General features: G+C 39.1%; 1 protein-coding gene, 1 long non-coding RNA gene and 1 pseudogene across 3 annotated transcripts in view; 1 reads left to right on the forward strand and 2 right to left on the reverse strand.

Annotated features, from left to right (window-relative positions):
* LOC111338604 (uncharacterized) overlaps positions 1 to 26,660 on the reverse strand; it is a 28,096-nt gene extending 1,436 nt beyond the window's left edge. Inside the window, exons 1-22 of one of the 2 annotated variants that reach the window (XM_088737823.1) lie at positions 26,507 to 26,660; positions 23,493 to 23,806; positions 22,847 to 22,976; positions 20,640 to 21,045; positions 19,568 to 20,085; positions 19,111 to 19,159; positions 18,184 to 18,445; positions 17,757 to 17,919; positions 16,951 to 16,989; positions 16,475 to 16,502; positions 16,177 to 16,205; positions 15,820 to 15,850; positions 14,795 to 14,832; positions 14,570 to 14,603; positions 14,134 to 14,171; positions 13,766 to 13,901; positions 13,428 to 13,646; positions 10,683 to 10,754; positions 9,683 to 9,890; positions 8,750 to 8,940; positions 5,960 to 6,073; positions 5,048 to 5,430 (exon numbers count right to left, since the gene is read on the reverse strand). In XM_088737823.1, coding sequence (XP_088593949.1) covers positions 5,282 to 5,430; positions 5,960 to 6,073; positions 8,750 to 8,940; positions 9,683 to 9,890; positions 10,683 to 10,754; positions 13,428 to 13,646; positions 13,766 to 13,901; positions 14,134 to 14,171; positions 14,570 to 14,603; positions 14,795 to 14,832; positions 15,820 to 15,850; positions 16,177 to 16,205; positions 16,475 to 16,502; positions 16,951 to 16,989; positions 17,757 to 17,919; positions 18,184 to 18,445; positions 19,111 to 19,159; positions 19,568 to 20,085; positions 20,640 to 21,045; positions 22,847 to 22,976; positions 23,493 to 23,788 — 3,150 coding nt within the window. In that variant the 5' untranslated portion in view covers positions 23,789 to 23,806; positions 26,507 to 26,660 and the 3' untranslated portion in view covers positions 5,048 to 5,281. Of the gene's footprint in view, positions 1 to 5,047; positions 5,431 to 5,959; positions 6,074 to 8,749; positions 8,941 to 9,682; positions 9,891 to 10,682; positions 10,755 to 13,427; positions 13,647 to 13,765; positions 13,902 to 14,133; positions 14,172 to 14,569; positions 14,604 to 14,794; positions 14,833 to 15,819; positions 15,851 to 16,176; positions 16,206 to 16,474; positions 16,503 to 16,950; positions 16,990 to 17,756; positions 17,920 to 18,183; positions 18,446 to 19,110; positions 19,160 to 19,567; positions 20,086 to 20,639; positions 21,046 to 22,846; positions 22,977 to 23,492; positions 23,807 to 26,506 lie in introns of those variants that run through there. The other variant, XM_088737824.1, reaches the window with a different exon arrangement.
* The window catches only part of LOC148720868 (uncharacterized), a 222,254-nt gene that overhangs the window by 89,902 nt on the left and 105,256 nt on the right, over positions 1 to 27,096 (forward strand). The gene's annotated exons all lie outside the window — the stretch shown is intronic.
* On the reverse strand, positions 4,225 to 4,810 carry LOC148720871 (uncharacterized; annotated as a pseudogene).

Here is a 27,096-nt window from a genome sequence, read left to right on the forward strand (position 1 = left end):
ACTCAACAACTAATAACGAGCTTTTTTAACATGCCCGCCGACTCGAAAGTTCAACAACACAACGCACATGGGTTCCCATTTTCGGGGTGCCGTGCAAGTCACTCAGGGGTCCCTAAGGGGATCCCCAAGGGTTTCAATTTACAACATCTCCCCCCTAACATGATTCAATGAGTCTCTGCGGCCTGCTAACTTGACGCCCAGATCTGGTTGTAATGGGAGAGGGTCCAATTGTTTCTGTCTGTCTCTCTGATGGGACTGAAGTTCACGCTGGCTTCCCAAGTACAGGCGCCGGTCTTGTACTCGCAAGAGAGTCATGAGGTTGTGTACTCGTGAGAAGAGCCCTTGTCCTCGGTGTCATGGGAAAGTCATTTGGAACAGCGATGATCTGTCTTCTGTTTCTCCTGTAAGTACGTCCACATTCATCTTCCAGTAGGCATGATCTTGGCATAATTTCCGCTTTGCGCCATTCCTTCTCCCCATTTGGACGAAACAGCACCCTGTCCCCAACGTCAAGTGGAGGCAAATCTCTATTCTGCTTGTCGTAATTAGACTTGGCATTATGCTGTCGATGATGAAGCGTTTTCAGAACATGATCACGATCCACTGGCTGAGGTAACAAGAGACGTCGATGAGTTGGTATCATTGTTCAAGTGCGCCGAATCATCAGCAGCTGTGCAGGTGACACACCAATATCTTCGAATGGGGTGTTACGATACTTTAGCAGTCCCTCAAATGGGTCTTTGTTCTCTGCAGCAGCCTTCTTAAGAATGCGTTTTGCGGTCTGTACAGCTCTTTCCGCTGCACCATTGGATTGGGGATACTCTGGTGAGCTGGTTGTATGGGAAAATCCGCACTCTTCAGCGAATCTCTTGAACTCGTGGTTTCTGCTTAACAAATGTATGGTGTTGCTGTATTGCGGTCCGTTATCACCGACAACTTTCTCAGGGATTCTAAACCTGGCAAATATTTTCTTCAAGTTGTTGATAACACAAACAGCAGTGTTCTGGCGAAGTAGTTCTATTTCAAAGTAGTTCGAATAGAAGTCAGTGACTAACAGGTATGTTTGGCCACCATATTCAAACAGGTCAGTCTCAACTACTTGCCAAAGTAATCCTGGAATGTCATGAGGATGTAATGTTTCTTTATGTTGTCGGTTGCGGAACGCATTACACACAGCACAGGAACTGACTTTGTCTTTGATTTGCGCTGTCATGGAAGGCCAGAAAACGGAATCCCTCGCAAAGGAAAGGCTCTTGCTCTCTCCCATGTGGGCTCCATGAATTTCATCTAACACTTCAGCTCTCAATGGTCTTTGCAATACAATTCTGTCTGATTTAAATAACATGCCATCCTCAACACTTAGTTCTTCTCTCAAACTCCAATATTCACGGGCAAGTTCATCAACTTGTTCTTTCGCAGAGGGCCATCCTCTCAAAACGCACTCCATAACTACTCTAGAAGTCTCATCACCACTTGAGCTCTCCTTGATTCTCTTCAGAGTACTGCTTTCCAATCCAAGTTCCTCAACAAGATTAACTCCTATGACATCTTCAGGTCCGCTGAATGGTTTGGTTTCACTGAGAGGTACTCTGCTGAGGCAGTCTGAAATGACCTGCTGTTTTCCAGGAACGTAATGCACCACAAGGTCATACTTGGTGAGTTTCAGCAACATCCTCTGTAGCCTTGGAGGGGTCTCATTCATTGGTTTGCGAAAGATTGACTCCAACAGTTTGTGGTCTGCCTCAACAATAACTCTGCGCGCATACACATATGTGTGAAATTTTTGTACTCCCCATACAATGGCCAACAGCTCTCTTTCAATATTTGCATAGATATTTTCTGAGGGAGTCAATGTCTGTAGCTGCCGACACAAGCAAAGCAAAATTTCAACGACAACTATGAGTTTCGCAAATGAAGACACACTATGAAGCGAGAATATATTTTACGGACAAGCCTTGAATCGTTTTATTTAACGTAGTCGTGCTATCCAAGTACTTATCGTAAACTGAAATATGAATTTATAAGGAAGAAGCTAAGCTAAATGCGAATAGACAAACCAACATTCCAAACATTCCGATACAAAGGCAAGATGCAAAGCTAGCTAAGAACTCAAACAAACTTACAAACGAACTATATATAAGCTCAAGGAAAGGAACATTAGCACTTACATAACAGTCCCGCTTGTAAGAATTGAACGAAAACGAACTTTAATATAAGGTAGATATTCGGAAGCGAAACGGGAAATCTAAACAGACACTTACTCTAACACAGAAAACTGTAGTCTTACGGCAAACGACAACAACCAAACGATAAACTAAAAAACTACAACAACTCTTCTCTAAAAGTCGCACACGTCAACATTAAAAAGGGTCCGCGTGATTTGCTTACGAGATTACTTCGTAATCTCAAAGTACGCGCACGCGAGTCGCGCGCGCACAAGTTTGTCAACGTCTTCTTAACAGAAGGCAAAAGGCGTGGCAGCCGTTACAATGTCTTCAAACTGAAGGCAACTGGTTTGTCCTCCTGCATGATTACTGTACCAAGCCCTGTGCTACTGGTATCACCACTTAGCATGTCTCTTTGCTGTTATTAAAGTATGCTAACACTGGTGAACTAGTGATGACAGACTTCAGCTTATCAAAAGCTTCTTGTTGTGGCTTCTCCCACACTAATGCCACATCTTTCTGGGTAAGCTGTGAACTTGGCTCTTGTAGATCAGCTTTGTGTTCAATGAACTTGTCTAACTAATTGACAGTTCCTAGTATTCGAAGTACACCTTCTTTGTCAGAAGGAGGAGGCATCTCACTGATCGCCCGGATCTTATCAAGTTTCAATCCCTCGGCCGAAAACACATGTCCAACATAGCTCACTTCAGGAACGCGAAGTTTCACTTTGTTTGGATTGAACTTCAATCCTACTTCTCTGCTTCTAGCCAGTACTCTTCTCTTCTCAATTTCTGATCAGTGTCAATTTGATCCTTACCATGTATCACGATATCATCCACTAAAGCCCCCACAGGAACTCCTTCAAAGAGTTTGTCCATCTCTCTTTGGTAGATTTCAGGGGCAGAAGAGATGCCAAAAGGCGGAGCCTTGTAAAGCGATATCGACCCCATGGGGTATTGAATGTTAAGAGCTCTGAGCTTTCATCATCCACTGGGAGCTCCCAGTATCCACTGCCAGCATCCAGGGACATGAAACTCTTTGCACCTGATAATCGGTTGGCAACCTCCTCTACAGTAACTATTGGATAGTGCGGCCTCTTAAGAGCTTTGTTTAGGTCCCTTGGGTCAATACAAATTCGAACATCTTTATCTGAGAGTGGAGTGTTCTTTTCTTTTACTTTCCGTTTGTCAATCACTAACATAGATGAAACCCAAGGGGTGTGTTCCTCCTCTTTTACAATAATCCCATCTTCTTCCATCTCTGTGAGCTTCTCTCGTGTTGGTTCAAGAAGTGCAATTGGAAGTTTTCTTGGAGGATGGATGACTGGAGGAACTGACGGATCAACTTCCAAGTGTACTTCGTTCGGTAACTTGCCAGGTTTATCACTAAAGCAATCTTTATAATCCTGCAACACAAGATCGGTCTGGAAGACACTTGGCAGGTCTGGCTCAGGTTATTTTGACGCTGGAGTAGGTATCAGTTCAACGTTCATAAACGCAAGGACTTCTAAATCTAAACAAGCATCACAACCCAGCAATGGTGTACAATTTCCATCTACCACAAGATACAACAGGTTAAGTTCACGACCCCCATACTGAGTCTGAAGCCTCACAGATCTTTTTGGATGGATGGGTTTAGGTGAAAGCCAACCCTTCAAAGGTTGCTGAGTTTTCTGGAGAGGTTTGTTTGTGATTTCCTTGTACAGCTCATAGGGAATGACTGTAGCTTCTGCACCCGTATCTACCTTGATCTGTACATTCTTCCCAGCAATTTTGACAGTAACCAAACTCCTAGATTTCTTTCGAGTGCCGGAGACACTATCCAGCTCAACTGAATCAAAATATGCGTGCACATCGTGATTCGTAGGAGGATCATGCTCTACGGGTGCAAGAAGTGAACCTTCACCTCTTAGTTCTTTGCACACTTGTGCAAAGTGTCCTTCCTTCTTACAATTGTTGCATTTCTTTCCAAGAGCTGGGCAGCGAGGTGGCTGAGTAAATGGGTGCTTGTAACCACAGAACTTGCAGTTACGACCAGGTGTCTTGCGTTGAACCTTGACTTACTTGAGAGGGTGAAGTGACCGTTCAGAACCCGCCATAGTTGGTGTATTGAATTTGTATTTCTGGTTTTCGGCTGCCTCAAATGTACGGCAATAGTCATGAGCAGTTTGCCGCGTTAAATCTGGTTTCTTCAGCAGTTCACCTCGCAATTCATCTGACAAAACTCCTCCAACAATACGATCACGAATGGGTGAATCTCGGAGGTCGCCCAATTCACAAGTTAAAGACAGTCTTTTTAGTTCACTGACGAATTTGTCAATCCCACCTTCCTTCTGGTTTCGCTGATTAAACACCAGTCGCTCATAAATTACATTTTTGGCACCCTAGCACAATTCCTCAAAAAGGCGACAGACATCTTGATAGCAATCTTTGTCTTCTTCATCGGTAAACACGAAGTGACTGTACTCTTCGATTCATTGGCCCAGCACAATGTAACAGCAAATTTACTTTTAGCTTGTCCGCTTTATTATCCTTCCCCTTCACAACAAGGAAAATCTCAAACTGCATAAAAAATTTCCTCCAATTCTCAGCAGCATTCGCGTCTAGGAGCAGTGGACCGGGCATTCGAGAGTCTCCCTCGGCCATTATACAAAATACAGAAATACAACTCACAGGAAACTTGCTTGTCCTATCAACTCGTCTCACAATGCGGCAAATTCGGATCCCACTCCTGACACCATGTTATTAGTTGTTGAGTTTATGCTTGATTGATTGATATTATAACGAGCTTTTTTGACAACGCTTTCTAAAGCTTCCTTCTCCCTTTATTGAGCCCTATGCTTATTGTTAAAATACAGAGGCAGTAAGGCTAAAAATACTTACATTCAAGACTTGTAGTGCAATGCTTCATCCTTCTCGGGAAGAGCTGGTGCCGAAATTATCGGCGTACGTAGCCTTGTTCCCAGTTTTTCTCCTCTTTCTTACGTTCAGAGAAGAGAATGAGTTTTCATAATATTTCAAGAGTATTTTTTCAAAAGTCTATTTACGACGTAAACTTCAATCACTTGGCAGGTCGCTAACAAGTTTGCAGAATTGGCGATCTAATCTGTTCCATTTTCATAGAGGAACTGGATATGTATCGCTTGCTTTGTCTTCGCTTATTTCTACAGCACGTCTGTTCTTATCAGCCACTGAATTCTGATCAAAGTTCCTGCTTCTGTTCGCCAACAACAGATCTCGTCGCTGATTATTCGCCTCTAGTAAACCTGGAGACATGCGTCAAAAACAGTGACATGATATACTTTTTTAATTTACGAAAGAAGCAAAACGACAATAATAATGATAACAATAAAAATAATAATAACAATTAAATCAAAACAATAATAAAAATCAAAACACACATACAAATGTTATCCTACTCAAAAGTTAATCTACCATATACACTTCATATCTTCATATCTTCATATCAAGCTAACCAAGTGTGAGCTATTACTGTTTTCAAAACTTCAAAAAGAGTTTATTTTAGATAAAAACTTCAAAACTGTTTTCAAAATTTTATCTAAAGTATGGAGAACAAAAGAAGTAGAAACCTTGTGGATCTGTGTGGGGGTCAAGTGTGAGGTCTTTTTTCATAAATTGATTTCGTGAATTGAACTTTACAAATTCGTAATCATGGGGCAACCTCCAAGATACCTCTTTAACTCCTTTTCCTTTCCCCCACCCCCACTCTTTAGCTACGCCCTTGGAAAGACAATTGCATCGAGAGAAGACTTCTCAAGTCCTAACATAACCCACCTCTTTCCTGAGGCTTGGGTTTCAGATTGCCAAGGTCTTGAGGATCAACATAGCCCAATCTGGCCTGGAGAAGGTCTAACTCATTTATTTCCTTTGCTTCTTTCTCAGCTAAATCTAATCAAATGGGGAGAACAATATAAATGATCAATTCTCATTTTTAAGAGCTGTTATATGAATAATAACGTATTTGTGCACGATCCTCGCAATGAAGAGGACTATTTGAAGTGCCCCTGAGACGAAAATTGACCATTTTATTTTGGCCTAAATTGTTTACACAATGTTGAATTGGGACAAGTTAAAACCCTTTTGCCATTAAAAACTCAAAACAAACCTTCGATGACTAATTTTAACCGCTTCAAAGTCGTCCAAAAATCGCTGCAAATATGTTTCAGCCAAGCCCGCAATTGTACAGCAGAAAACGTTATCATGACGTCAAAGGCTCAACAAACTTATGCTTTACTTTGTCACAACTCTCTTTGTTCGCTGCACAGAGAATCACACATATTACTTTTTTGAGAACTGTTTTGTTGTCAGTCGTGAAATGTCGACATTGTCTGACGATGAACTGTCCCAGAAATCATCTTAAGCTTCTGTGGATAGTTTTGCGCCGACAAACGATGAATTTTTTCCATGCGAATAAAGATAAACACAGAACGGCACGGCTCCCCATGTGGCTTTTGTGGTCGCATCGCTTTATCGCCTTCGATCTGTATTTTTCCTTGTCGTAAGGGATTTTCTTTTTTTGTAAGAAATGATCGGGTGTTTACTGAGTAAAAGTAATTTGCGGCAATGGCTGATTGTGTATCCGAAGGCGGATATTGGGAGTTTGTGAAAGCTATCTCCAAGCCATCAATGTGTTTGCCCCGATGCATTCGGTTAATGATCTCATTAACCCTTTCCTGCGTGTTTTTTACTATCGGTGCTTTAAGAGGTTTGAAGTGAACTCCGTTGTTGAGTTGCACTTTGGCCTCTTTTGTTTTTTCTGTCTCATTCATGATGACTATTGTTGTGTTGCTTCGGTGAGGTTTAAAGCAGAGTTTGTTTCAACTCTTTTAGAGCCGTGACTTCATTGCGTTACAAAGTATTTTTTGGCTTAGATGCAGTCTGCAAGAGCGCTATGACAGTTTTCCAAGTAGCTCTGAAGGGCGATAGAAGATTGAATCGGTGGCATTCAGTTTGATATGAAACAGAAGTGGTTCTTTGTTTTGTCTGTGAAAGGTGTAACGGAGGCGCATTTGTCTTGCGAATAAATCTCGCAGAAGTTGGCCTGATTTTACATTCGTTTGTCACGGGCGTTGGGATGAATCTGAGACCCTTTGATAGCACGCTGACTTGGGTGTCAGATGGTTGATAGTTTGAGAGGTTTTTTAAGAAATTTTCAAGCTAGCATTATTTAGAGTCAGAGCACACAATTACATTTTTCATCTCTTTTGTATAAAAGTGAGCTCTTTGAGGTCAGAAATCTCAATCCTCAATTCGCCAATTTTATCATTCTTATTTACAATGTTCACCGACTACTTTGCTTTGTGTAAGGTATCTTGGCAGAGCGTTGTTAAAGGTGGATCAGATCATATGTAAAGGTGACAAAACCCGTGGAGGTTCGTAGACTTCGCTTTTGTCGAGATCGCACCAAGGACGGTTTTTCTTGTCCCTTCTCTTGAACGATAGGCACTGAACCCGACAGAATTTTCTTCGCCTAGATCCTTCAAAGTACACAGATCTCTCGAAACAGTCCTCCGAGAGGTGTTCGGAATAGATCAGGATTGAAGCTCGGCGAGGTCGCACAAATCGCATCCGTTTTTCCCGCTCTGATCTATTTGCAAGGCTCCAATGCAGAGAAATACCTGCAGCATGGTTTGCACGATTACTTCAGCTTTGAATAGTCCTTTTTACAGTCGTGGGCTTGGTGGCCAGGCCTTTGAACAGAAGTGAGGCTAAGGGTTACCTTGTTATGATAGAGATGTTGCTGCTTTTCAAATGCAAACGTAAATGTCTTCGTTATCATGCTAACTAGATACAGGTCTCTATTACAACAGGGTCACCCTTAGCGTCACTCCCGTTCAAAGGCTTGGCCACCAAGCCCACAGCTGTAAAAAGGACTATTACGCAGCAATGCCTTGTCCGTTTTGTTTAGTTTTTGTAAGAATAGAGTAAAGCACTCTGTTATGTTTGCTTGACATTTTGCCATGTAAGATTTTCGCGTTGAGCCTTTGACGTCACTTCCTCTGAGTACTGCGATCAACTTCAGGAACATGATCAAATAATGGCGGACGCGAAATCGTGAATTTAACGGCCCGAAAAAAGATATTTCTGGTGCTCGGTCTAGACTGAAATTTGGCAGAGTAGGTGAAGGAGACACACTGAACACGAAAATGAAAAAAAAAATGATGTACGAAAATTTTAATCTCAGGGGCACTTTAAGCAATAGTGAAAATCAGACCTGAAAAAATTAAGGCCTGTACGGGATTCGAATCACTGACCTCTGCGATACTAGTGCAGCACTCCACCAATTGAGCTAACAAGCCAACTGGGAGCAGGTCATCAAATTACTTCAACATAAACCCGTAAGATGATAAATCAACACAAAAAATATATGAAATGTAACCGCAGTTTTCATCAGATGAACTCATCACTAATAACTACAAAACAACACGTTGTTCTAATTTTATTGTAACTTCGATTGATAAAAAGCTGAAAGAAACTGTCATGGAGGTGACCTCTTTTAGTAAACCGCACATAGTTCTGCACATCCCCAAAAGGTGAATATGTTGAAAAAAAAAAAAAGGATACCTTTGTTGAGAGCCGTTTGAGGCCTGTCTTCAGAATCACAATCAGAATCAGAATTTTCGGAGTTAGACGATGTATCAACATCGCCTAAATAGCCACGAAGTCGTCTTTCTTCTTTCTCGGCAGCTTTCGCAGGTTCCAACCGATCGACTGTTGAGGAGAACTCTTGATTGGCCTCAATCTCCTCTGAGAATCTAAGCAGAGACGAAAAAATTAAATTTTGAATAATAAACGCAAATTCATCTCGAAACACCCTACAGATTGATAGTGGTCAAAACTCTTTACGGTGGCCAATGTACACAATCAACTCGGTTGATAAAACCAAATTATCTTGTTACAGTCCCCCACAAATGCAGCACCGCAATTTCTTTCAAAACCTGCTTCCCTTACTCTCTCGTCATAGCCACATTGATTCTACCGACAACCATTTAAATCTGATCGTTAGCGAAAAGTTACGTGGAACAAAATATTTAGCTCTGGTGGTAAGCATACTATGCTAATGTTATAATACATAGGGAGTTAACTTGTAACCAGTTTTTTCTATCTTGTAGAGCTTGATAAGAGATACCAAAGAGATACCAGACAGAAGAGCGAGCTTACGTTGCCCAAGTGCAGGATCGCGGCTGGGCAAAGGGCTTTTGCCTTCCGTGGGGCTAAAAGTTATAATTTTTTACCCAAATTTATCAGAGACACAGATAGCCTAAGTGGTTTTAAAAAGAAAATTTTTAAGAATATTCTTAATTCGTAACATGTGACTTTAGTATTGAAATATAAGCTAATTTTTTTTTTTTTTTTTTTTTTTTTTTTTTTAATATCATGTTATCTTATTATGACGTTTTTACGACTTAATATCTTATATTCATGTATGGCGGAAGAGCCCCCAGGGGGGAGCTATGCAATAAAGTATGTATGTATGTATGTATGTACTCTGAGTACCTTTTGTATTTTTCCGCGAGGTAATTTTTGAAGTTGTTGTTACTGTGATAATTGGCAACAGACTCGGACAGTATCTTCTCTTCTTTGTGGGCTAGATGGATTGCCCTTCTTGCTGAGTACTTGAAGAAAATGTTAACCAACTGTCGGACATCAGATTTTTCTGCTGTACAAACCAATGGGCATAACACTTGGTTTGGTTGTGAGAATCCTGGAGAAAATAATAGTGAGTTTGGTAAGTCTACCGAAAAAAGAAATTACAAAATTCAAAACGTTTTAGAACTGAAGCTTAAAAAGGAATTGAGTAACATTTTCAGGAATTTTCTTCGGAGAAAAGAACTGAAAAGGACAGTTGTCGATGACTTGCGTTTGAACAACCTGAGCAAAAGGTTTTATCAGATTCAATTGAGGGGTTTTTCGGGACCAGTTGGGTCCAGAGTTTTTGAAAACGAATTTGCCAGTTTTACGGTGATGTTACTGGCTAGTGACTAAATTAAATATGAAAGTAGGTATGTAATAGACTTCACTTTACACAGGTAACTCGTAACAGTAACTACTATTTCTAACAGACCTGTGGTCCCCTATTATGGTACAATAAGCCTTTGTTATATGTGAAAAAAAATTGCTCCACATTTATTTGAAAAAAATAAAGGTCACCTAGCCGACCTATCCCAAAAAAACTGCCATTTCTCTACAACGGCCTCTATCTTCAGTCCCTAAAATGAACGTTACGGGGAAGTGAGACTTTTTTTAAAACTCATCATGTTTTGGAAAAGAAAAACCTTCGAGCTCAAGAGGATAATCGCTCTCTACAAGTGTTTCTAACTAGATATTATTTGCTAGCTTGTACCAAGTAGAAAGAATGGACAGAGTATCAGACCCACATGGTGGTGTTCTGATTGCTTATAAGAAAGATCTTGCTGTCACCAGGGAACACGATATGGAAACAGATTGTGAAATCTTATGATGCAGTCTTCAATTAGCTGACTGCAAAACCATCTACCTGAGTGCTTATTATAGACCCCATGAAGATGGTGCACAATCCTTGCTAGAGCTCGAAAGGTCACTGTCTCTGCTAAAAGATCAGCATCATATATTACTTTATGGTGATTTTAACCTCCCAGGGTGGGACTGGAAAAAAAACATCTGGTAAAGAAATGTAATTTCCCAGGGCCGGGTTGTTCAAAGCTGGATTAAGATAACCCAGGGTTAGTGTGAAATTTGATTTCAGATCCGAAAGCTCTAAAAGAAAATTCAGTTTAATTCCACTTGTCTACAATTTGATGATTGAATGTCCAAGAAAGAATTAGAAAAACTATCCCAAAACGGCTTTTGATCAGAGAAATTTAGAAACCTAGATTAAAATTTAACCCTGGGTTAGTGCTAATCGGCCTTTGAACAACTGGGCCCTGGTCTCCAGTACCAATTTTGGACGATAAAAGTCTAGTCCAATTAGTTGAAGAACTAACTAGACAGCAGAACACCTTAGATTTAGCTAATTCGAATCAGCCAACCATCATCAAAGATGTAACGATCTTCCGGGTGTCTCAGATCATGATTGCCCACTTCTTACTTTAGACCTCAAGCCTGTTAGGCATAAACAGTCGCCCCGAAAGATCCTACTTTATGAGAGAGCTCAACAACAAATGAACTCTGGGAGAAACTTAAAGCCTCGATTAACAAAGGAATTGATAGGCATTTACCACATAAATATAGCAAGTCAAAAGATAACCTACCTTGGACTACACCCAAGATTAAGAGGATGATAAAAATACGGGATAGGTTACAAATTAAACGAAAGGGTCTTGTTAGGGCCTTGAGAGCTGCTGATCTAAGGAAGATCACAAAGAGGATTAAGCAGCTTAAGAAGTATATTCAAAGGCATATGCGGCAAGCCTACCGGAGCTATGTGGAGTCCATCATAACCCCCATTGAAGGGGACAGTAGGGAGGCGTCAGGATTAAAAAGATTCCGGACCTTCATTAAGCAATGCCGTAATGACACTTCAGGGATCAGCTCGTTGAGTGATGAAAAAGGAAATAAGGTATCGGTGCCAGACCAATTAGCCAATATTCTTAACACACAATTCCAGTCTGTATTTACGATTCAAAGTCCCGCACCAAAAGATCAGTTGCCACCTTCCCAAGAATGCCTGATATCCTAATATCAGAATCAGGAGTCCTGAAACTACTGCAAGAATTCAAGGTACATTAAGCTGCCGGCCCAGATCAAGACCAAGGGTATTGAAGGAACTGTCTCACATTAGAGCTCCTATTCTGTTACTAATTTACAGAAGATCATATGACACAGCCCAAGTACCAGATGACTGGAAAAAAGCTTATGCGACCCCAGTCTTCAAGAAAGGGAAAAGGTCAGAGGCTGGAAACTATAGGCCAATATCACTGACGTGTATTGCCTGCAAGATCATGGAGCATATTCTCGTCAGTAATATAATAAAGCATGCAAATAGGAACAATATCATGTACCATCTGCAGTATGGTTTTCGAGAAAAGAGGTCTTGCGAGACACAGTTGCTGGAATTTGTTCATGACTTCGCATGTAATATGCAGGGAGTAGGGCAAACGGATGTCTTGATCATGGATTTCTCAAAAGCCTTTGATAAGGTGGCCCACCAACGTCTGATAAGGAAGCTTGGCTTCTATGGTGTAACGGACAAAACAAGGGATTGGATACAGGCCGAACTCAGCAAGTTGTCGTTAAAGGCAAATTTTCAGACTCTGCTCAAGTGCTATCTGGTGTTCCTCAAGGATCTGTAATGGGTCCTTGTCTTTTCTTGTTCTACATTAAGGATTTGCCAGAAAATCTGACCTCTACAGTTCGCCTGTTTGCAGATGACACCTTGCTTTACCTAGCTGTGGAGTCGCAAAGTGACTCTAATTCTCTGCAGAAGGACCTGCATGAACTTGAAAATTGGAAGAACAAATGGCTTATGGAATTCAACACAAATAAATGCCAGGTCCTGCGTGTGACCAATAAACGGGATCCACTAAACCATGCAAACATTTTTCATGGTAAGAACTGGAAATGGTTGACTCTGTAAGTATAGAGGACTAACTATCACTTCGGACCTACGATGGAATCAACATATCTCGAACGTTGTAACCAAAGGAAACCAGACTCCAGGCTTCTCGAAAAGAAACCTCAGAATTAACTCTCCAGACCTGAAAGCAATCGCCTACAAGAGCTAAGTACGGCCCACTGTGGAATACGCCTCAAATGTTTTGGACCCTTATACCAAACAAAATAGGGATAGAGTAGAAATGGTACAACGTAGGGCAGCACGTTATGTCCTTTAAGTTCACCTAAACCCAAAAACTTTTCTTCGCTTGACGAAATAAGCGTAATTTCCGACATCTGTAACAAACTATCACCGATACTACTTTTTTCCCTACTACCATTAGGGACTGGAACAGCTTACCCCTGAACGTTGCTGAAACTCAATCTATAAACTCTTTCCGAGCCCAACTGGACATGATATGGTTATTGTTATTTAAACTATTATTATTATTATTACTATTATTATTATTAATATTATTAATTGCTATTTAATTTTGTTCTTTGATTCTTATTCTTGGTGTTATTATAGTAGTATTATTATAGTATTTATCCTTAATATTATTCTTTGTGTTATAAGGCCGCTAACCTCTTGCTAAGAATCATCGCATAGATGGAGAGCAAGTATTAGGAGAATAAATAATTAAAAATAAATAATAGTTACAAAACGTACCTGTCGAAGGTTGCGATAAATCTTGTCTTTCAGTTCTCTTGGTTTCAACGGCCATAAAATTAGCCCAATGGCGGAAAAAATCACTTTGTAATTTTGGATCTGTAACTAGTCGTAATAGTGTTTCACGATCTTTATCGTAATAGACAAAATCAGTCTCTCCAAGAATTCTTCCATTCGAAGAATGCACTGTGACAGTTACTATACCGGGCTTACGAGATGCTGAGATAAAAAAATTAAAATACATAAAGTAAACAACAAATAACGTAAAGTGAGGAAAATATACACAAAAAGAGGAAGTGTAAATCTTCTAACATCTAAAACAATAAAAACCAACTAACCCGGAATTATACCAATTAGATTACGATCATTCCTTCTCTCCAAGTAAACAACAGCCTCCTTCCCAAAGTCTGCCCAGGTAGACCCTACATCAAGTGGGAGACTATCCTCAAAAACCAGGATAAATGGATCTCGACCCTGAAAGAAACGTATGCCACTCGTTAAATTTATCTTAGATAGCAAAGTTTTTGAAGAAGACGTATGCCTCAGGTAGTTTCTGGAACTTAAATTTACTTTAAGTGGAGACCCTATGAACGCCGGCGAGCACACAATATCGAAAGACATTTAAGTGTTTGGAAAAGTATACAACAGAGTTAAAGTTCAAACGAAAAGAAGAGGTATACTACTACAAAAACAAGGAATTCTTTACCTCAATAGGCCCTCGCTGTGGAAAGATTCTTAAAATATCTAAAAACAAACAAATGTTACCTGATTAATTGATGTTAACAGGACATTTCGAGGCCTCACTAAAGTCTTAGAGACACTCCAAATCACTTTTGATATGGGTTTTTTGCAAACGTGGAGCCCTCGTTCATTGGAAAACCTCAGGACTACAAAAAGAGTTACTTAACAGATACAAGCGTTCCCTCGGTGAAGGAGCAGCTTCCTGAGTAAAGGCATTCCTTCAGTGACGGTAACAAAAACGACAATCAAAGGTAAGCTTTCAAGTCTGGATCCAAGGCTGCTTCCCTTGAAGGTGTTGCTTAAATAGAAGTTTCTCAAATAAAAGCTCTAAACTATTAGAATACTTAAAGAAAGTGAAATAATCTTCCACGTCAGCTCAAGTAAGACATACATGCGTATACCTTCAGACTTTCCTAGATCCTCTGACGACAATGGCTGTAAAATAAAAATACGAAATGAATTGTAAATGGTTAGAAATTTTAATTCTAGACTTACTCTTATGACAGATTTGGAAATGGTAAAATGCAGTTTAGAAGACAAGAAATTGTTTTCTTGTTATGTCTTGATGTAGAAGCAACAATTAACTTTTGATTACTAAAAAGTTACAAAAGAAGAGAATTCTTTACCTCAAAGAGACCTTGCTCTAAGCGGGCGTCTGAAATAGCTAAAAACAAACAAAAATTACGTGTTAAGTAGGTATGAACAGGGCATAAAATAAAATGCCTTAGTTTTGGTGAAAAAGCCCACAAAAGGAGGTATTTTTAACTGAGCGTCAAAAGTAATCCTGCATTGCACAGATAGTGCACTTTTCAAGAGAGTATCGAAAGTGATCTTGGGAAGCTTGCTTTGATGTTGCCCTTCCTCGCTCATTGATTGGTCTACAAAACTCACGCCACCATCTCAACCAATCAAGTGTAAATACTATTCACTAGATTCGCCGACAGGCGGGGACACCGCAAAAGCTTGCGACAATTACTGCGGGCCCAGTAAACCCACCCATCCCACCCCAGGGGAGGACATCCACCATACAGTAATCTCGTGCGTGGGAAATTAACGTCTCCTACCCCTAACCCAGCAGGAGACGGGGCCTACGGTTTATTCGTCCTTATCCGAGAAGACTAGAATATCTATCCATTTCTTGATATTATAGAAAGGTAGCAAATTCTCCTCAGTTGTTTTAAGACCATGAGTATTGGTCCGGCCGGGACTCGAACTCTCGACCTCCCGCACAACACAATCCGGCGCTCTAACCAATTGAGCTAACCGGGGGGCGGTTGACCAATTCCAACTTGGTCACTCCCGTTTTCCCGCGCTTTGCGCCGGTTGCCTGTTTTCAAATTGAGTTTTCATTAGTTGATAATGACGTGTAATCTTCGTTCTGATTGGTAGTTGTAATTACTTTGGTTTTGGTTTTAACGACACTCGATTGAAAACTTCTTTGACGCTTTACTGCGCATGCGGTTGGTCTTAGAAAAAAAACTTGATACACAATCCAATGTAGAGCTAAAACAAGTGGAGGTTTGGTAATTCGCATTTCCGGCATGTGAGGTCTTATGTTATTGAATTTAGCCTTAGCTACTTTTTTTTTGATTGGCCTTTGAGATTCCTTTTGCTTTGGCTTCGCGACACTCGATCCTTTAAGTGTACTTACCTTCTACCATTTCGACATCTCCTTGTTCCTGCTATAAGAGAAGACACCAAGTCAGCTAACTCGCTACTTCGAAAATATTCACCTCTGTGCACACTTACTTTATCATGAATACCAAAGACATACTCATAATCGTAATCTACGAGGTTTTAATACTTCCACAGAAAGAGAAGGGCATTCCTGACTCTCCCAAAACTGTAACTTTTAATTGCATTAAGCTTCTGTGCTTTTCATTCGAAAATAGGTCCTTGAGAACACCGTGAAAATTACGTTGATCCCTCCGCGAGGTGTGGACTATTTTTTTAGTTGAGTAGTTCAAAACATTTTTTGGATTTCTGAGAAAAGAAGGAAAGTCTTTACCTCAGTGAGAGCCAGATTGGGAGGGGATCCTACAATATAAAAACAAGACACAAGTTACATTTGTTCGAGATAAAATGCTTTAATCAAAATAAACACACCGACACACAGAAGTCAAAGCGTTAAAAAAAAAAAAACCTCACTACAGGTTCGAATATAGAGCTTTAACCAAAGGAGGCTTGGTCGCCCAGCTTTCCAGCGCCTGAGGTTGTATAATATCTAGCTTTGTTACGATTGGTCGACGAGATCACTTTTTCTATCAGGACGCTCAATAGGAGCGCTTTCTTTTAACTGTACTTACCTGAAGCCTTCTCGACGTCTACTCGTTCCTGTAACAAGAGAAGACACCCAAGTCAACTGACATGCTACTTCGAGCATATTCACGTTCCGTGTTATGCATCTCATGTCAAAGACATGCATGTACGCGTAATTCAGCCAGTTTTCGTCTTTGGGGCAGAAGAAGATTACGAGAACGTTCAAAAAGGCATGTCTCTCAATCAATTCACATTTATTCAGATTAAGGTGCAGCATTACGTTTTCGGATTTCTAGGAAAGAAAACCCATGGAAAATTATAAAGCAAGGGGAGCCAAGGTCAGGAAAGAGCGTAAAAAGGCCGATTCAAAAAACGTGTAAAGTAAACCTAACACAAGAAAATAGGGCAAAAAGTTTCCAATGTAGTGGACGTCTACTGACACATCAGACGAAACGGTCACTGGGAGAGGGTGTGGAGAAAATAATTTCTTGTGCTAGGGATTAAGTAACCTAGAAAAACAAACCTTTCGTACAGCGACCTCACAAAGCATTGAGAGAGGATTCTAACAAACAAAAAATCAGAACAACAAAGATAAAATTGCCGATATCCTGGAGAATTATGACAGTTAAGAGAAAGATCAAAAACTTCTTTGAACGCTTTTACACTGAGATTCATAGAATTATAGTTCTCACGACGGCCAATCTAAAGAAAGGAAAACAATTTTAAGAGCTAATGAGTACTCAAGGTAAAAACAACCAAACTGCCCCAAGGCACGGAAAAACGGGGGTGACCAAGTCGTGAGTGGTTTTACTTTTGCGTCTGATTGGCTGAAAGAGTGGCGCGAATTTTATGGACCTATCACAGAGCGAAGTAAAGCAAAACCAATGCAATCCCGAATTTCTTACGACACTAAACTGAAAATTACTGTTTACAACGTCCAGTTAAAACGATTTAAACCACTAATTTGTAAGTGAGGCACAAAATGATTTTTGGATCCAAACTCCGCCATTTAAAGTACATATGAAATAGTCGCTCTTTGAGAATCCAAGTACTAACCTAATTAACTCAAATTGGTTGTTGCCGGGAATTTTTATGTTTTCCTAATTTATGACACGGTAGGAACCTTATCTAAACGAGCAAGTAAAGTCAATGATCAAGGGTGATTTACAACCGTATACCCAAACATTTAGATACAGAGTTCAAGAAACCCTCAGTTTCAAATTACCATAAACGTAAACCTTTCCCAGGTTAGTGAGTTTTAGTTGCATTAGAGCCACTTTTCAAACGAGGTTTAAGCAAAGCAGGGGTGATTCAAAACTATAAACCCACCTGGTCTCTTACTGTCCTTGGGGGTACCTGGATCTCCTCCATAACTATGTAAAGGGCTGAATTTCCTTTTAGGATTCTTCTTATTGTCCTTCCATCCCATACACGAGGAGACCCATGAAATTGAAGAGTACTATCGTGGTTACTGATTGATGCACAAGAAAACCTAATAAACAAAAAACATTGTTTCTAATAGGAAAGTTTTTTACTAGGGATTTTATTCTTTCTCCTTCTTTGCCTCCCAGGTCATAGCCCTGAAACTGACAATTAAAGAATCAAAACGCAAACTCTACATGAACAAATTTTTGAGATTCCTTTGGAAATACTGGAACAATCTGTTATCAGTAATGGAGTCAGTTTTACAATTACCTCTGACCTCAACGAATCAAATTTTAATTGTCTCAAATTACTAAAAATAACTTTTCTTTACCTTCCACTTAAATCAAAGGTAGGAAATTCTTCTTGAATTGTTTTCCTCACTGCTTCCTCTGACATGCTTTTGGAAAATTGGACCTGTCTTTTGTACTGTCCAGTCTTTCTCATTCTTGCCATCTCAATAGTGGTTGGCATAAGTATTTTACCATTCCCTTGAACTAAATCCTCTTTCTTCAACAACATCACATTTTTAACATAAACATCCCCTCTCACAGCTGCACCAGCTGTAGCTGAATGTACGTCCAGAACAGTGTTATCTGAAAAATGAACATGTAATTTGAAACAATACCATTATAATGCATTACCCAACTTCAATGCCCTCAAATTTCACGAGTGAGTAGCATCCTTGCATAAACAACTTGGTAGCTTGTAGAGTTACTAGGGCTTGGTACCAACTTTACGATAGATGCCTCTCTATAAAAATAAATTTCAAAAGCTGACTCGATTTTACAGACACTCCAAATCACTGATGATATGGGTTTGCAAACTAATACAGAAAAACCTCCCTCCAGGACACAACCTCAGGACTAGAAAAGGAGTTGCTCAGATAGAGGTGTTTACTCAGTGAATGAACAGCTTTAGTGGAACCTTTATTCAGGGGGAAAATGAAAAAAACACAAAAAGTGTACCCCAAAGAAGGGCATTTCTTCAATGAAGGTAACAGATACAGCAGAACCTCCATCCAGAGAACAAGCTGAAGATCAGGGAAAGTTCTCCCTAAATAGGAGTGTTCCTCCAGTGACAGTAACTGATGCAAAGATTTAAAGAGAAGTTTATGAAGTTTGGATTCAAGGCTACTTTCCTTGAACAAGGTGTGTCTAAAATAAAGGTTTTCTCAAATAAAAGCTTTAAACCACTAGAATGCTTTAAGAAAGGGAGATAATCCTGCCTGAAAGCTCAGGTAAGACATACATGTATATACCTTCAGGTTTTCCAGATGTTTCAAATCCTGAATCTAAGGTATCTGATGGCTGCAGAATAAATTTACGTACTGAATAGTAAGTGGTTAAAATTGCCAGTTTTAGCTAAGATCCAAAGATAGATTTGGATGGGATGTAAAATGCAATATTTAGACTTGTCAAACATTTTCTTGTATGATAATGATGTAAAACCTCTAACTTACTGGAGATTTAAAAAAGCAAAGCTCATAAGCAGTACTAATACTTGTTGTTTTGAGTACTTGTTCATAAAAATAAAGAGAGAGGATAAAAATCCTTTTCAAGGAGTGTTGAATGCCAGTTTCAAATTTTGGCCAATTGGAGAGGTACTTTGTCAAATGGAGTGCTTAATTGATGGGAGGTGCTAAATTAAAAATTTATGATTTAATTATCAGATTTCAATTTCCCAAACCAGAATTATCATCATCTATAGCTTTATACCTCAAATTCAGAAGTTTGTATAGTGAAAGGTCCACTACTCCCTTGGTCTCCAGCCACAGTAATTGAACCTGCTGATTCTTTCTCTGCAACTTGGGACGAATCAGTTTTCTCAACATTAGGCTGTTCCTGATCTGGAGATTTGAATTTTTCTGTTTCCTGCTGCTCCCCTACGGAATCAGATCTGTCACCTTCTGGCCCTGTCAAAGAGAACAGCTGAGAGATTTCAGTGGTGTCCACAGTTGTTAAGGCCTCAGAACTTCCCAAAATGGATGCCTCTGCAGTAACAATGTTCTGTGATGGCTGAGAAGGTGCACTTGTAATATTTAAGCTCTGGAGCTTAGGGGCAAGTGTTGAGGTTTGTGGTGCTGATTGCAACCCTGGACTGTTAGAGGCAGGCAAAAGTGGCATCTCTAAGCTTTGTTGAGCAGGTGCTGTGTTCAAGGCATTATTTCCACCTATTGCTGCAGGAGCAACAGGAATCCCTCCAGCAGTAGGAATCACAAAAAACGGGAATCCTCCTAAATATGAGATTAAGAACTTCAGCTAAAATTGGGATTTTCTCTTTCTTAAATCAAAATTAGAAACAAAGTCTATAAAAACAGACACTTTTGTTAGGAGGAGCACCATTGACAATATAAGTAAATTTCTTATAAATTTAGATTCTAATAAATCTTTTAACCCCTCAGGGTGAATTAAACATTAAGGGCACGAGAACAAAGGAAATGATCACCAGCTAAGGAAGCCTTGATTGTTAAACAAATTCTCTTTTTCAGCAGCTTACAAAATATATGGAGAGCAGTATGGAGAATATGCATACTGATGTTAAGGAGTCAATGTTCATTAATGCATTTCACATGTACTGTGTATAGAAGACTGGTTTGCATAGCTACAATAAATCAGCAGTCACTGCATTTGAGGCCATTTGTAACAATGCCACTCCCCTTCGACAGAACAGTCTATTGTAATGCAACAGCTCATCAGGATTTGCTGAAAATTTGTCGCCACCCATAATTGTACAGTCCAAAATCATTTGTGGATGAAAATAGGATATATTGTTTAGTTGACACCTTACCCATTGACAGAGGCTGTTGCACCCAAAATATAGTATTCCTTGTTGCTGCAGTTTCTTGCTGCACATTCATAAGCGGTCTTTCATTTGATAACTCTATATCACTTTTCTCAGAACCTTTTTCAGCTTGCCCTGATACCAAATTTGAATAACTTGTAATGTTTCCAGTTGGAACATCATATGTAGAAATAACACCTGGTAGCTTTTCAGGGATTGGTTGAACATTAGTATCCAATGATGATAGTGACATTTTCGCTGGACTGACACTGCTCATCAACTCTGCACTCGTTGTGATCTGATCAAATGAACATTTCACTCCCAGCTGCTCTCTAAAGGAGGACTCGTATCCAGAATCCACCACCACCTCTGATCCTCCAGAATCAGGTGCAGAACCTTTCTCTTGATGCTCCTATCAGAAATAATAATGTGTCTTAATTGCCATGATATTCATCATTGTTGACAGATGTGAAATTTTCAATGAATCTCTCCTTTAATTGCACTAAAAGAACCATTCCAATCCACTTTAGGTCATGTTTCTAGTCAAGACTGACACACCACTGACTAGCATAAAGGGATTATCTCATTACCCTGGACATGACGTTACTCTGTTATAGATTACCCCCAAAACTCACTTTCCTGGCTTCCCTGATTAGTTGCTAGTACCCATGTACGAATGGAACAAAAAGGGGAAAGGAGATGGTGCTGCTTTGAGTTCCCTTGCCTTCCACTGCTGGAGTCCAAGTGAAATTCCTAGACCCAGTGTCATATATGGGAGGGTATTACGCTGGTCAGTAAACCCATTGGTCTTGTCCTCTCTACCAGGTTTTTTCCACTGAGTTCTCTGCTTTTCCTCTTAATATAAAATTAATCACTCCAGATTCCAATAAGATCTAGAAATGATGAATTGGGAGCTAATTTGTGGAATTGAAGCTAACTAGAATCCTATTCATTTCCTCCTGTTACTAATGTTGTATCTTTTTTGACTGTCACCTAGTTAGGGCTAGACCCAGGATTTTTCCATAATTTTGCAGTCCGGTGTGCTTAAATATTACCGTATTTACCCGTGTATAATACGCGCCCATGTATAATACACACCCTTACTTTTAACCAAATTTATCAGAAATAAAGTTTTTCACAGAAAAAATGACAAATTAAATCTTCGTACACTTTTTCATTATGACAACAAGAATATGAAATGTACGATATCGTTAACACTCATATCTTTTCTTACTTGGTTATTTATGACATTATTGAAACCAAACTTTAGGACTTCAAGCGAGGCCTAGCTAATTTGACGATTCCGTAGCCCGGTAAATATTATGAATGAGCAACAATGTGTCCGAAAAGTATTGAAGAGTTCGTGTCAAATCGTCATATTTTTAGAATTTTCAACCAAACGCTACGCAATGTTTTGGCCGTAAGGTCAAGTAAGTAACAATATAACCACAATGAATTTCACAACGCGCGCCTTGTACACGTAAGAAATTCGCACGTTTTTCATTCACAACGGCAAATCAAGAATTTCTTTAAGTAACGCTTTTGTCCTGAAATATTTCTTGCTCGCTTTCATCTTGCTACTCATTGAAAAATTCCGTGTAACATGAGATCTCTTCACCAAAGGCCAAATTTGCATATTCACCTTGAAATCTAATCCACATGCCTGTTAGCACACTTGCGAAAACATTTAGCGATTTATGTCTTTCCTCTTGAATTTAGAGTAAAAAATTAGTATGCTCCTATAATTTTTCATCGAAAATAAGCTATTTAATTAACGCTTCAAATGTGTTACTTTCTTTGTTGTGTTTTTAACGTATGCAAATTAGGACGTGCGTGACAATTAAAATCCGCAATTTTGATATTTTTTATAGAAGTGCGTATTTTACACGGGTAAATACGGTACTTCATCACATCAAGCCCAGTATATCAGCCTCATTTATGTCACTCCCAAGATTTAATTATCAATTTTCTGCACTGCTTCCCATACATTTCTTAGAATTCTTCCCCTAAAAGTTGTTGTTAAATCAAGCGATATCCCCTAGCTAGTTGCTATTTTCCCCTCTTCTTGTCACTCTTCTGCTTGAATATGTGCAGATATTGTGAATAAGAATTCTTTCCAGGTCGCTCTTGGAACGAAAGGATTCAGGGATCCTCATTACCACCTTACAAAGCCCATCACTGGTTAACTTCTACTGATGCCCCTGCTCCATTACCTCTTCTAGAAAGATATAGAGAGCTGAGTTTCCTTTTATTGTTTTCTTGATGAAGTGTCCATCCCAAATACAACGTTCACCATGAAATTCTAATCTTGTTCGATTATCCACGACTGAAGCACAGTAAAACCTGGGAGAAAAGAAATTAGTATTAACCCAAGATCTGATTATGAATTCTCTCCTCTAGCAGCTAGACGTTTCCATGTAAATTGGTCACAAGAATTTGGTGTTCAATCAAGGTAACAAGTTCCACCTGATAAGTTTGAGTATTCTCATTACCTGCTTGCTGGATCGCATATGGATATTCTAGGAAGAATTTACAGGTTAATCTCTTCTGGGAGTTAATGAGTTAACACCCAGACAGCCTTGATAAAGTATTTGGACTTACCGACTGACTGACTTAAATGACTAAGTCACTGACCAACCATCCAGCCAAATAGCTGGCTGATGGTTTGAGCAAATCTGCTTGGATTCATTCATTTACTGCATGATTAATGTCACCATCTATTTTCTAGTGACGACTTCTAAACTAAAGTTGTATCAGTCTTACACTAAATATAATCATATGACTAATGTGCATATAGTATGCCACCTTGTGTTTGCAATTTTCCAATAATCAAACAAACCACACCAAAATATCAATTACCTTTTGCCGGTCAAAATTGGAAAGTGCTCCATCAATGTTTGCTTTATGTCACTTTCTGTCATCTTTGAAGAAATTGGTATATTTGTCTTAAATTGTCCTTTATCTGGTTTCTTGAGTTGAGCCATTTCAATGGTGTTTGGCATAAACACCATATCATTCCTAAATCCAACATCTCCCGTTCTCAGAACCACAACACTCTTTCTTGTAGTTGCATCAGGGTCTTTCCTCATCCTTTTTGCCAGGAGAGGCTCATTAATAACATTCTCCATATAGTTCTCAACAGAATTTGCAGCCATTTTTGGTGGAAATATATTCTGTTCAGAGATACAAGGAGGAGGGAGCTAAAGTCAGTGTCCCCTTGGAAATCATGTCACCTTAAATAAATGTTCACAACTGTTCTTAATTATTCTTCCCATATATAACATGTTAATAACCAATTAACTAAATTTCTAACTTGCTAAATCAACTTAGTGTACTCAATAAAGCAAATTCATATCACCTGTTTGTTATATGCTAATGAGTTTAATGAGACAAACACTTCAAACGATTGTGAATATTTATTCAATCAACCCATGTTACAAAGGGTAGTTATTTTCATTTGAGGTAACGGCAAGGTCACAAGAATCAGCTGAAAGGCAAGTATATTCAAAAGCACTGCATGTATGCGTGCACACCCACTCTCTGATGGCTCCACAGAATGTTCTTGGCACATTCTTTGCTAAGAGACCACTTGTTTAGAACAGTCTAGTACACCCCATCATGCATCTCATATTCTCCTGAACTGTTTTACAGACGAGTGATTCAGGCGTTCACAGCAAATCTTAATTGTCCTTCTCATTAGCATTTGGCAAAACTCGTCAGTATTTAACAAATGGGTGATGTGTATCCACTCAAATATTGCGATACTAGATTAAACTTCCACTTATTTGTTCCCACCAAGTCAAATCAGTCCTGAAAAATACTTAAAATCAGAAGTAGCACAGAGTAACGGTCAGTAAGAGAGAAAGGAATTGATGCAGCACAAAGTGATTGATGGCTTTAGCAAACAGGCGTCATTTCCTCTTAAAAAAAGTAAGTTCTAGAGTGCAAGTGAAACATACCTCTAGATCAGAAATCAGAAAAATGAAGACATTTAAGTGGTAAGAATCATGTTTTGAATGAGCTTATTTTGAATGAGCTTAAATATATAAATATTCCTGAGGTTTGCAGATCCTGCCTTTTATCAAATTATTGTAGCCAGCATCCTTGAAAATAAATTCAAGAATGTCTCTTGAGAAGGTCCAGTCTTGTTTTACGAGAAAAATGCCACATGATAGAGCAATAGTTAGAATGAGGAAGTATAAATGCCCTGTAAAGATGTGGCACAGTTTCAGTAGACATCAGTTTGCCAAATCTTGTCATAACGCTAGACTGGTTGTTTACTTTTTCAGATACAGACAACACATGTTGCTTAAATGTAAGATCTTATGTGGTTGAAATCCTAAAGCAACTCATTGAGTAATTTACTGAGAAATTGAGCTGATGGCCGGTGTTTCCTACTATCATCCCTTGATGTTTGCAAGTGATGAGGCACCTCTATAATATACCTTGTTAACTTGGTATTATATTTATGATTTGCACTACTTTTTAGGGTTACTTTTTCCTACGGAGGTTATAATGCCATGTTGTTAATTTTTGCCATCCTTAGACTTTTCGTGTTAATTATTATTTGTTATTAATTTTTTTAATACAAGTTTCACACCTTTCAGTGTTTATCTTTCATCATGCATCATTCCTTCTCGTACACGGAAACAAAGATGAAATATCACAACGTAACTCCCCAGAGCAACATCCACTCAATAAATCCTTCGTCTTCAACATATTTAAAACCAATATCGATCATGAAGAAACAGATGTGCCTAAACGGTGATCTACCGATTAGAAACGACATATTTGAAACATCCTTTCCAGCCAAAGCAAATTCAAAGTTAATATGAATATACTGCGTTGCTTTTCTCCATATAGAACTACTTCATAAAAAGGTAATTAAGTTAGTGAAGAGACAGCAAAATTACCATAAAGGAATAACAGCGATGCAAATCTACATACAGTCTGTCGCATTCTTGTCAGAGCACGTTGTTTACATGAGGTGAATTGTTTTTGGGAAACGGCTTGCTGGATGTTCTTTGCCAAAGTTCAATCTCGTGACTAACAGAGCGTAATACTTTAAAGACAGCCATGATGTAGATCTTAACGAAAGTGAAAATGTCAATATGTTGTTGAAAGTTTACAGGCCTTGATACTGTCGCACAGCTTTTCCAGAATACCGTGCTAGTCTACGACGATCGCAACGTATGTTAAGTTCGAAATTCTACCCACAATTTAAGACTTAAGTGAAGAGAGTGACTAAACACCTTTGGAATAATTGCTCTCAGCAAGAAATTGAATAGGGATGACAAAGGGCTTGCGTAGCTTTCATGGTTCCAATGAATTAAACAAAGCCTCTGTACCAAAGAAACTAAGTACTAGCATCGATCTTCCGTCAGAAACTAAGGTAAATTATGATCTTCATGTGAAATTAAAACTTCTTAAGTCAAAAATTACAAGAGGTTTAATCCAGACTGGCTTAGCGAGCTTTATGAAACGGTAACAAGTCATTTTAAAATCTTGAAATAGTATTCCAACCATGCCGCAGAAAGGAGTGTTGGGAACAAAAGAGACCGTTTGATCGTAAAGACGTTCGTAAACACACCCGAAACACACTAATACCATGCAATTTGACTAGAGCGGAAGTTGCTGGAATACCAAGAGGATCTTTGATTTGATCTGTTTTCAAATCGATAGCGAAATAATTTGCGCGCACGAACAACAAGGTATACCAAGGGACAAGCCTGTAGTTACTGACTTACGCTCAAATCAGTGAGACATATCACTGTATTTAGTACAAACGACTATATTAAGAAAAATGTATGTCTTTTGACTGATTCCGAAGAATATATCGTACAAAAGGTATATAAATTAGTGTTTTGCCTTACCGTTTTGCCGACCTAACTGTGATGACGAACGCTTAGACCACGTGACCGTTCAAAGAAGGCTTTACTTCAATGGCTTCCTTACATGTTTTTTTTTGGTTTTTTTTTTTTTTTTTTTGTTTTTGTTTTTGTTTTTTTTTTTTTGGTTTTTTTTTTTTGTTTGTTTTTTTTTTCCCTCAATCATTTTCCATATTACAAAAAAATTTAAAATTCCAGGAAAAGAAAAAAACAGCAACGGACAAACAAATAAACATCGTTTTCTCCTCATTTCTCTTCACGCTGCCTCTTCCTGCAACAGCCAAAACGAAAAAACTTCGCCACCAAAGTAAGTAATCTTTTGGAACGGCTTTTCTGCGAGAAAGAAAAATTTCATATCTGTGAAAATTTAAAAATTGAAACTTAAAGAAGAAGTGGCTACATCTCAAAGAGCGTGCTTTGGACCATACTTTGGAAAAAATATCGAGCAATGCTGAAAGCATAATGTGCTTCTTTCACTAGCACAATCTATCTATAAGGGTCTTGGACGAGGCTGCTTATGTCATTATATAGAGCCCGTTTTGATAATTGCAACGCTCGTGGACAACTTGGAAGGT

This window comes from Stylophora pistillata, chromosome 11 (assembly GCF_964205215.1).
Source record: "Stylophora pistillata chromosome 11, jaStyPist1.2, whole genome shotgun sequence".
NCBI classification, from domain to species: Eukaryota; Metazoa; Cnidaria; class Anthozoa; order Scleractinia; family Pocilloporidae; genus Stylophora; species Stylophora pistillata.